Here is an 11,577-nt window from a genome sequence, read left to right on the forward strand (position 1 = left end):
TTTAATAGTATCTTTATAATAAAAGGAATCACTTGTCACAGCACAAAATTTCCATTTAAAATTGTTATATTCTGCCACTGGACAAAGAACATGTAGGGGCGGTCTATCGTAATGTTGAGCACCGGGGGATCGTCCCATTCTATACCTGGAAGTAATTATTTAGATAATATTAGGGAATACTTTCAACAAACTGATTACAAGACGAGTCCAGAATGTGAACAAAGAATCAATTAATATCATCAAATTATCAAAACTTTTTGAATTAGTGTAGTTATTCATTTTGATAAAAATGCAGGCATTATTGGATGATTTATAAATATTACAGTAACGTAATACATATAATATTATGTTGCAAGCTCTAGGATCATTGTAACGTCATCACTCACGATTTTTTGTGATGAAAAACAGGGAGACGTGTGTGTAATTTTTTTTTATAGCAAATCTTATCTTGAACTTGAAGATTTTAAAATGTTTACAAAATTGTAGTGTGTAATATGCAAACGAACAATGCACAGAAAATGAACATGACATGATATGAACAGAACAACTAATAAACTACACAAAATATTTGAGCTTCGATGGCATTCACAATGAAATGTACTATACCATCAATCTAAGATGATTTTCAGATTATAAAAATATAAAAAGAAGATATTATTGGGTGATACAAATGGATTGCGGAGAAAATAAAAAAGATCTCACTGGCGGAAGGCGCGAGGGTAATGAAACAGCAATATCTGTGAGACTGTTAACCTGATCATTGGTCTGCTGCTTTTCATGTGTGCGGAGATCTGTATCGTTTTAAACATACCGTCATCTTTGTAGGCATAGCGTCCTGCCTCCGACCAGAACATTATACGTTGTACGCCATGGGACAGCTTTAAACCGTCACACGTTGTATTGTACAATAGTCTTGAAATACCCATCTGGAACATAAATTCATCACAATTAAGCTTACCTAAACTTGATTTAGATGATATCACAATGTAAGATAGAACACACCCTTGGGGCACTCCAGCGTTCACGGGCTTCGGGTTCGAGCAATAACCGTCGACAACAATCTGTATGCTGCGCCCAGTAAGGAAGCTGGAGGTCCACTTCCATAAGCTCTCGGGAAGCCAGAATGATGGAAGTTTTGAGAGAAGCGCCGTGTGCCATACACGATTGGCCTTCGCTTTAGATAGCCGCCGCCCATCTATCTGTTAGGTGTACCAGAAGATCGCCCGCCGAAAAACCATGGCGAAAGCCGTACTGTCGGTCGTTTATCAACTGGTGACCCTCTAAGTATACCAAGATCTGTCAGTTAATTATGCTCGCCATGATTTTGGGAGGTAATAGCAATAGGCCTCTAGTTAGCCTGTTCTGAACCGTCTCCTTTTTTTGAATCGGATGGACAAGTGCTAACTTGCAAGAGTTCGGGACTATGCCTTTTGAATACGAGTGCCGGAATAAACGCCTTAGCACCAGCTTCAACTTATAAGCACGATGGGAGAAATGCCATCCGGCCCGCTCGACTTTTATACGTCCAACGAAGGTGAGGCCTTACCATTCAAATAATAATATCAGAAGGGCCACAACTTGATTCGTGGCGTCACGGAGTGCTGCCTGATGTACTAGTACTGCTATAAATACTCACACTCTTTAATTTACCCGGTAGGAGCAACGTCATTCGCAGCGTGTAAAGCGGCAATGCGGCCGCTACCCGCACGGTCCGCATTCTGTCTGATATGTGCTTTATGTTTGTGACAGACATGTGCGCTGCGATGCTTCTCAGCGATCTTCCCCGAGGAATCAACATGAAGAACGTTAAGCCAGGAGTGGAATAATTGATTTCTAATGCCTAGAAAGAAATTCAAACGGTTTAACGAAAGAACAAAATATTGGTGAGATAATGCTTTTTCTTAACAAGATATCACCACGAGGCATGACTCATGGCAGGCTCTCCTTCAAATAGCTTGTAATTCTATACAGTTATCTGTTATATCATTATCGATTGGTTAGTCTACCAGTCACTTTTAATAAGTAGCAAGGGCAGTGAAATCATATAAAACATGGAAAGATTTCTGACGCTTTAAAATAGCGTAACGTAAATATAGCATAAAAGTATAGGTACCATTAGTCGGCAAACAGTACCGGCAAGCGGATCAGCTCGGTTAGGCGAGTGGGTACGATCGGATCCTGGTCGGACGGGATTTTAAAAACAGATAAAACAATGATTTAATAGTAGATTTTACAACGAGTGCACAAAACAACCCATTTTTATCCGAGAATTTTAGCAGCCCGAGCCGAAGGCGAGGCGATAACATGGACATTTTTAACAATTTTAGCAAATTTGAAGAAATTAATAAACGCACGAAAGAACAAAACCTGTTTCCCGCCGCTTTTTTTTTAAACTTACGACATTGATATTAGGCTTGGGCTCCAGACATTATAGGAGTTACAAAGCTCTTTTTTTAACATTCCTACCGAGATGCTGAGATATGTTCATATGCGAACGGTGGTTCATTTCCGCGACCGAATTTATTAGTTAAACTTTTGTATCACCCGAAATAATAAAGGAAAGTTTCTTTTTATGTCAATAAATGAATACGAGAAGACGATCCGATAAATCCAAAATAATGTCAAGCGTATGTCATCAATAACAGTGTCGGAACACAATACAGAACGACCTAAGATAGGTTTATTATATTATGATATGACTCCGATGTGATGTTTCTATTGCGCCTGTCATTATAAGAGCAATAGAAGAGTAGATAAAATTGTCTTATCTTCAATTTATTTATATCATTAATTTCGTAATCAGCTAGGCACTGTAAAAATAATCATTGTTCAACATCTACTCGGTAGCACGCGAAATCCGAATCTATAAATAACGAAAAACGAAAGCACTGTTTCGAAATAAAAAAATAGTTAGGCTAGTTTTGTACCGTACTGTTTTATACCGCTTTTAAAGCTTCGCATCTTTCAGGCTTCCCTAGACGGCATTGTTATTTTTTTTTTGTGAAGAATGAGTGAAGATTCAGCTTATTTTTTTTAAAACCGTCCTTGGACTTTGCAAGCTTCTACAAATGATCACAAGGCCCGAACTATCCAAGACTTCCAGACTTTATAAGAACTGAAGACTGGCTCTCGTCTAGACTAAATTTACAGTTAGTTTTAGAAGACATACCCTGCTCTAAACGATACGTCGTCACCTCTTAAGAAAACCCTAGAACATACATGTAGGTAGTGACTAAATTTCCCATGGAAAAAGTGGGTAAATAGATAAATTTGTGTCCAGACACTGTAAAGTTATAATGCTACATATGTAACAAATAATGTACGTGTCGACAGAACATTGACCAGATTTAAACAATTGAAGTATAAAGTTTCATGATATGACGGGGGGCGGTGGGTATATCAAATATCCAATTTTGTTAACAAGACTATAGTGGTTTTGATTCAATATGTCACCGACGATGCAACTGTGTGGTGTGTTCATAAGTGTAATACTGGCGGTGACAGCGCCGCGCGCAATCATAGCAGACTGCCCAGAAACCGATCCAGAACGGCATCAAGAAGGAAACCTCCACCATGATCTTTTAAATTGCGGCTACAACCCGGACTACCGACCAGTCAAGGACCACAACACCCCAGTAACGGTAAAGATTCGTTTTGCTTTAAAGTACATAAGCTTTGACTCTCTAGAAGAAACGGTTACTCTTCATAGTTGGGTGGCAATGAGTTGGAAAGATGAGTATTTGAAATGGACTCCTTCAGACTACGGTGGCATAAAGGAGATTCAAGTGGAGAGCCACGAAATTTGGACTCCTCGAATGGCTTTATTTAATGCCGATGCAAGTTTGTATCAATCAGATTCTATTTACACCACTTGCTTGGTTACGGAGGAAGGCACGGTGACCTGTGTACCTCAGATGGCACATTCAGGAATTTGTCGCACGTATCTTCGGAGCTGGCCTTTCGATGTCCAAAACTGTAGCCTTTACTTTGGCTCGTGGATGCATAAAGGAGAACAAATAAATTTTACATTTTATAAAACAAAACCAGTTATTGTGGATGATTACCAAGATGGGCCCGGTTGGAAATTAATAAATACTGCACACGAACGATTGCCAGGAGCCTACGGATGTTGTCCAAACAGCACCTATCCGATGCTGAAGTATACTTTCACATTAAAAAGAGAAGCTGCCGGGCCGGCCGCAATCGTTGTCGTCCCGTCTGTAGTGATAGTGCTAATTACACTAATTTCACTATTGCTGGATATAAAAGACTGTACAAGACTTTTGTTGCTATGTTTCAGTCTCTATGGACATTTTATGTTCCTGACAGAAATCGGATTTGACATTCCGAAACACAGCTCAGATACTCCAATCATTTTATTGTTCGTGAGGGATTCAATGATAATAAATTTGGCAGCAATTTTGGTAACATTGCTGTTAATGTCTTTTAGAAGGAAAGTTGTAGCGGCACCTGTCTGGATTGTATCTTTCAATAGATTGCTACAAAGTGGACCTGCAAGATATGTTGTATTTACAGAATTTGATCCCAGTGAAACTACAGAAGTGAAAGTTCTTACCGAAGACAACACTAATGAAGAAAAAACAAATGTGAACGCAGACTGGATACATTTAGCGAATTTCTTAAACAGCTGTGTTTTTATCATAGCTATAATAGCTTACTTTGTATTAGTGTGTACCTATATTCCTCGAGATGATTATTAATAAGTCTTTTTACTTGGATAATTTCACAATAAATAAAATTAGAACTATATGCTGGGCCTTATTTATATGCCTACTTACTTCAGCATCCCATTCAGTGAGGTCGGCGTATCGCATTATATCATTTATCCGTATCATTCGTGTGGTTCTGTTGGGTGCTCCGTCAGCATCTCGGAATGGGTAAGAGTCGTTCAACAGCGTGGGTGAGGCGCGCCACCGCGGCCGCACGTACATGCTCGTCATGAGCACCGCACAAATTCCATTCGATAGATCTTCCTCATCAAAAGTATCACGCATTGCTCCACCCGAATCAACTTCTATCTGTTTTAAATATACAGTAACACGCATTACTTTTTTTGTAGAAACAGCCTGCTTACTTTGTGTGGAGCGCACCCGGGCGTAGCATCGTACGGGCCGCTGCGAACAAATAAAGGGCAGTAGCTTATCGCACCATTGCAATACAGGGGCTAAATACGGTCCTTAACTTGTGTTTAGGACTGGCTGGAGCCGAGATGTCCACGATATAAGATCAATACCACGCAAGCTTCCACAAGACGAGATAAATTGAAAGCCCTTGGTAAGAAATTACCTTCCACTCAACAAAATTTCGTAGAGCTCCGATATTATTTAAGCTAATAATTTATAATGGACAATTATGTTAATTTTGTTAAATATCTGTTGGCGCATGATGTCAGTACGAGTATAATCGCCACGGAGATATTTCACATCTAGCAGGCGTTCCGTGACGGACAACTTTATATTGTGACACTTTCTTATGTGGGTATTTACCACAACAATTGCCAATAACATATCTCACTTTGAGATTTGAATGTTCCACGAGTTTAACATTTTAGTTATTTAATATTTCAATGTCAAATTCCCACTCGCCATCAAGTCTCTTGCATATTTCAGTATAATCTAACTGCGGAAATTCTTCCTGCGGCCATATGAATCTACCCAGCAACAAATTCAAATAATTTATTCAAAATAGGATGTGATATCACTTATTGAAAGTCAGCTACTACCACCAATTTCAAAAAGTATGTCTCAGATCTGAGAAGAACGAGCGCAACAAACTCAGCAGGCTTCTTTTTATTTCATAAAAAATATGGATACAAAGTAATATCGTACAATTAAATTCATTATTTAATAGCCTGAGGCCGGTCGCTCTGTGTCTGTGGTATCATTAAGAAAGTTATTTATGTTTTAGTAAGCTTTACCACACAAACGTTTTTAAACAATTCTTTTGAATATCGTTATACATTGTTTTCAACATTTTCTGGGATCTTGTTGTAAAAGCAAATACATCGCTCCACAAAAGACTTACTAACTCGACTTAGACGAGTAGTAGGCATTATAATTTTGTGTCTGTTCCTGGTGTTAACTACTAACGGTGGTGTTTCTAGGGAATTCACGTATGTGCCTATGTACATACATAACATTATCAAGAACATATTGAGAAGAAACAGTCAAGATGTTAATTTCTTTAAATTTTACTCTCAATGATTCTTTAGGAACTAGTTTATAAATAGCGCGAATACCCCTCTCACAAATATTGTTTTCATATCGACAGCGTTGCACCATAGCAATAAACCATAGGACATAATACTATGGAAATAACTAAAGTAAACTGGTCGCGCCGTATCTATGTCAGTTAATTGTCAAATCTTATTAACCGCGAATGCTGCAGAACTAAGTCTGTTCGCCAATCCTTCGATATGGGGGCCCCATTTATAATTTGGAATCCAGAATATAGCAGGTTCCACCGGTTTTATCACCTCTCCGTTTAACAAAACTCTTGCAACTACATTTTTGAAATTTGGTACGGTAAATTTTATATATTTCGTTTTCTTGCTATTTAACATAAGTTATTAGCGCTAAACCAGTACAAGGTGTCAGATAGAATATCGTTTACTTCGTCATAAGTAACTTGGATTCTTTTCATTTTAAATATCAGTGAAGTGTCGTCCGCAAACAATACTACTTCGTTTTTTCTATAAGATTAGGATGATCATTTATATAGATAAGGAAGAGGAACGGTCCAAGACTAGACCCTTGTGGTACCCTCATACTGAGAGCAGTCTCAGGAGATCTCCTGCCATTCACATCTACCTTCTAAATTCCATTGTTAGATATGAAATCAGAATATCGTGCGCAGCTCCTTAAATGCCATAGTGACTTAGCTTCCTACCCAGCGTTGAATGTTGAACACAATCAAAAGCCTTAGATAAATCATAAAAGATGCCAAAAGATCGCTTCTTGAACGTAATGTTGCAAGTTTAGTCGTACTGGCAAGCTTAGTGCCTAGACTCTATCAGTCGTGCTTGCTGGGGAACTTGTATAATTATGTCCCGGAAGTCGTAAGTCCAACGGATAATTGTCCTTTTTCGAATTAGGATCTGCCATTTCGGTCAAATCTCCACGTGGAATACTATAATTGCATAGAGGTCAACCGCACTGCGTGCGTAGCAATAGCATGAACCTTGTGACATGAATGACTCACGCAGTCACTTTACCAAGCAGTTGTCAGTTTGAAAACGGAATTTTGATTTTTAATGTCTCACATGCAGTACTTACACATTGACAAATGAAAATTGGTCGCGGATTACAGAGTTGTCAGGTCTGAATGCTATTATATTCTGTCTAAGATATCAAGTGTGTTTTGCCACTGTCTATATAATTGTACTTTTTATAAGAGACGAAAATATACACCTAATAACAGACTACTTATTGAGACGCCATGGTCTTGCCTTTCGCAGTAGAGATCCACGTCGAATTTTTGGAAAGTATCTCGGTATAAAAGTGCAGGTCCCCCAAATGATGGTAAATCATTGTTAATCAGATGACGTCCGAACACTAGACACTATAATATTCCAATGATATTTTGTAATATAAGTAGGTACTACTAACATAGACGAAACGTAAAGTAGATGTTAAACAATTTTTTAATACAATTCTTCATATTCAAATAGGCACACATATATTTATTCAAAATATTACTTTAAATCACTTATTGAACACAAAACCTACTTACTACGGTTTCACAATTTATGTCAGAGTTCTGAGAAAAATGAACGAGAGAAATTTAGAAAAGGAGATCCCTTTTTAAATAAAATTTATTAATTAAATGTGGTACCTATCATTAAAAATGTAATTTATGTATGTTATAGTAACCTTTACCACACAGACATTTGTTCTTTTGAATTGTGAAACATTTTTTTGTACATTTTCTGGGATCCTGTTGTAAAAACATATATACACAATGCTCAACAAAAGACTTACTAACTCCACTTAAAATTATTAAGTATAATATAAGTCCAATCTGCTTTCTTTTATATTAAAAATGTAGTAAACATTAACGGCCTTATTTAAACCAACCAAACCTACTTAGTTTAGTTTATTAAAATAAACTTGGTATAAATTTATACCAGAGAAGAAACCAAGAATATGCAAACTGTTGACTATATCGGTGACAACACTGTCAACTACAATGATAATTCTGAAGTTTTCCGAATATCGAGCAGCCTTCAAATAAACGCGGGAAACGTTATACGTCCGATTAAACCACTCTTATGCAAAATGTCTATTTGTAAACATTTTGCAAATTCTTGGTTTATTCTTTTTTTATTTATTTATTCAAGGTCCACTAATACAGAATACACAAGACAATTCATAAGATTATCACTTATTTTTAAAGTGAAGCGACGTGCGGATATTGATGACGAGGTAAGCAATGCACTCTTAAAGATAGTGCGTTGGTTTGAGACTAATAATCTGCACTTAAACAGTAAAAAAACAAAGTGTTTACGGTTCATTACACCAAACACAGCGGAGGTACAAACCAACGTACTTATAAATGACCAGAGATTGGAACTTGTGGACACTACGGTCTTCTTGGGTATCACGTTAGATAAAAAGCTTCAGTGGGGTCCACATATTACCCATCTAGCAGATAGACTCAGCTCTGCGGCATATGCAGTTAGAAAGATTAGAGAGTACACGAATGTTGCGACCGCTAGATTAGTGTACTTTAGTTATTTTCACAGCATCATGACGTACGGTATATTACTATGGGGTCATGCTATAGTGATACATTAATATTGTTTTTTTGCACTGCAAAAGAGAGCTGTTCGTGCTATATATCAGCTTGGTTATAGACAGTCTCTCAAAGAAAAATTTAAAGAAATAAATATTATGACTGTTCATTGTCAGTACATTTATGAAATTATAATATATGTTCACAAAAATCGTCACCTTTTTGCTCGTAATAGTGATTTTCATTATTATAACACTAGAAATAAGGGATTGCTTGTAACTAATTCTAGTAGGCTTCATAAGATACATAACAGCTTTAAGGGTAAATGTATACACTTCTACAATAAAGTCCCAGCCACTGTTCAGGCATTATCTATAAATAAATTTAAAACTTTTATAAAAAAATGGCTCTGTGGTAAATCCTATTACTCCACTGCTGAATATCTAAATGATCGGACAGCCTGGGACTAGATTGTGATTATTTTATAGCGATAGAAATGACTGTACAATATTGTATATTTTTATTGAAAAGAGCGCAAAAAAAAAAGAATGCTGGAAGAGTTTCTTGCGGCTCTTCTTCTCTCTCAGAGCGCCATTTGTTTCCGAAGCGGTAGTAGTATAAGAAATGACATCAAAAAGAATTCTAAAGGAATCATTTTTGAGAAAATAAAATGCCTTTTGTAAGTTTGTAAATAAATGTTATAACATAAATTTCAAAAATCGTGTTCCTGCAATTACAGGTGAACACATCATGCACATAAACATACAAACAATTTAGTTCTTAATTATATAAAAGTAAATTGAAGTCCTATAACTCTATTCTCAGGTATAGATTTATACCAAATTTATTAATACGGCTGAAAATGTAGGTAGATATTGTACAGGTATAATAAAAAAGATTACCATGTGGTTTAGTTTTTGCATTATAGCTTCAGTTGTTTCGTTTACGTCTATGTGATTTACTTTGAGTCGTAAAGCTGAAGCTGGTCCTCGGGTGAATTCATCACTAAGTTCCAAGCCCCTCGGCAGAACTATTCTCATCGCCCACCGAAATGTGAAGTCCTTACTCGTACCAGGCAGCCATGACGTGATAGTGCTTAAAGCTTTTGTTTTTATCTAATAAACATTATACAAAGTCAGGACGTAAAAAAAAATGGATATATTATGTCTTTCGCCAAGATGTGCAGTAACTGGTGGGTACCTGATCAGATACGTGGAATCCTGACGTTTTATCAATTTCCTTCCTCGTGGCTGGATCAACCTCAGTCGATATGGCGATTAAAGCTATTTGTAAAAACAGTCCAGACAAAACAAAACTAATTCCATTCTGTCTCCTATCAGGAGGACTAATTGAAGATAGCTTGGCAAAAGTTGTCTGAAAATATTTCGCATTTCTTCAGATTTGTTACAAATATATTAAAACATAAACATATCAGTTCATAAGTACTTACTGAATAAAACACTCTTTCAAGATGATCTAAGGTATGCAAGAACTTGTGTATATTGTAAGAAGAGGGAAGATTTAAACCAGTTAGGTTCTTGTTATTTTGTACATTTTCATTCAGCGAGAGGTTTATAGCCAACCCCGGTCTTGATTTATTTATTAATGCTAAACTGTGCGTCCTGTCCTCATTATTTGTCCGAAAACCTTCGCGACTATTGCCCAACTGTGTGATCTTTGATGCATAATGAAAAGGTTTTGGAAAATTATTATATTTACTGAGATATCCAAAAGTTGGTACCGTGGCAAAATTTGTGTTTTGTAAATTACCAATAAGCGATGTGGTTTTCGCAGCGCCCGAGTATAGAGATCTGGGCTTGCTTTCTGGACATGACCCCCATTTATTATTCAACCAGCAGTATGTTATCATTTTTGAGGGTAGAGTATATTTTTCTGTCATGGGAGCCAATAAATTGATGGGAACGCTATAGGATAGAACTACAACAATAGTGTGTAGAAGCAAATAGCATGAAGGACATTCAAAACGCGTCATGCTCGATCGGTAAGCAATCATTTATTGTTCACAATTAATTAGTTTCACTTGCCAATCGCAGCACTCACTCGACACACACAGATGTAACACATCGATGACGGGTGACGCTCTGTGACCAATACTTTATCTGCAGAACATTGTTGTGTGAATTATAAATACTGTACACCACACCACCAACATGATCGAGGTAGCTAAACGGACTGGTTAACATTGCAGACTTTTAATAACTAACTGCCTTGTATTGTTTAAGTGTGACTTTAATTTATTAATGAAACAAATTAACAGTCCGTGTTTAATTTACTTAATTAGCAATATATCACAAGTCTGCATTAATACGACTTTAGCATCAAAATATGCTTCACAGTTGATTCGAACTATAAAAACGATCTGTGGCTTATCTTTTGCACGTTCATTTGATCATATTTAGCTTTGATGAAGATGATTGCTGTTTTGAAACAAACTTAATCACGAATCACTCAATAATATTCTAATGTACCAGTCGGCTGCTTGGCACAGGATGCCGCCTAGATTATGGGTACCACAACGGCGCCTATTTCTGCCGTGAAGCAGTAATGTGTAAACATTAATGTGTATTGCTCTGAGGGGCGCCGTAGCTAGTGATATTACTGGGCAAATGAGACTTAACATCTTGTCTCAAGGTGACGAGCGCAATTGCAGTGCCGCTCAGAATTTTAGGGTTTATCAAAAATCCTGAGCGGCAATGCATTGTAATGGGCATGGCGTATCAATTACCATCAGCTCCAGGTCTTGCTCGTCTCGTCCCGTATTTTCATAAAAAATAACTTGAAGGCCGTAAGAAGAATCGACAG

The 11,577-nt window shown here is 37.2% G+C and overlaps 1 protein-coding gene across 2 annotated transcripts; it reads right to left on the reverse strand.

The window, feature by feature from the left end:
- On the reverse strand, positions 1 to 10,977 carry LOC126965687 (leukocyte elastase inhibitor C-like). Of its 2 annotated transcripts, XM_050809418.1 has the most exons (7): positions 10,205 to 10,975; positions 9,955 to 10,128; positions 9,657 to 9,869; positions 4,800 to 5,039; positions 1,637 to 1,840; positions 812 to 926; positions 1 to 145 (listed from the first exon to the last, which is right to left on the reverse strand). In XM_050809418.1, the coding sequence occupies exons 1-7, from the start codon at positions 10,766 to 10,768 to the stop codon at positions 36 to 38; spliced, it is 1,620 nt and encodes a 539-aa protein (XP_050665375.1). In that variant the 5' UTR covers positions 10,769 to 10,975; the 3' UTR covers positions 1 to 35. The 2 variants fall into 2 exon arrangements, with proteins under 2 accessions (XP_050665375.1, XP_050665376.1); XM_050809419.1 differs by lacking the exon at positions 4,800 to 5,039 and having other exon boundaries at positions 10,205 to 10,977.
- Between the last annotated feature and the right edge of the window lie 600 nt (positions 10,978 to 11,577).

The sequence above is a fragment of the Leptidea sinapis genome, chromosome 8, assembly GCF_905404315.1.
Source record: "Leptidea sinapis chromosome 8, ilLepSina1.1, whole genome shotgun sequence".
Taxonomy (NCBI): domain Eukaryota; kingdom Metazoa; phylum Arthropoda; class Insecta; order Lepidoptera; family Pieridae; genus Leptidea; species Leptidea sinapis.

Excerpts from the sequence above, each read along its gene's own strand:
- LOC126965687 (XM_050809418.1), bottom strand. The coding sequence starts at position 10,768 with ATGATTGCTTACCGATCGAGCATGACGCGTTTTGAATGTCCTTCATGC. Across the intron at positions 5,040-9,656 it reads TGCAAAAACTAAACCACATG|ATAGAAGTTGATTCGGGTGG; the intron begins GTAATCTTTTTT and ends TATTTAAAACAG. Across the intron at positions 146-811 it reads CTATGCCTACAAAGATGACG|GTATAGAATGGGACGATCCC; the intron begins GTATGTTTAAAA and ends AATTACTTCCAG.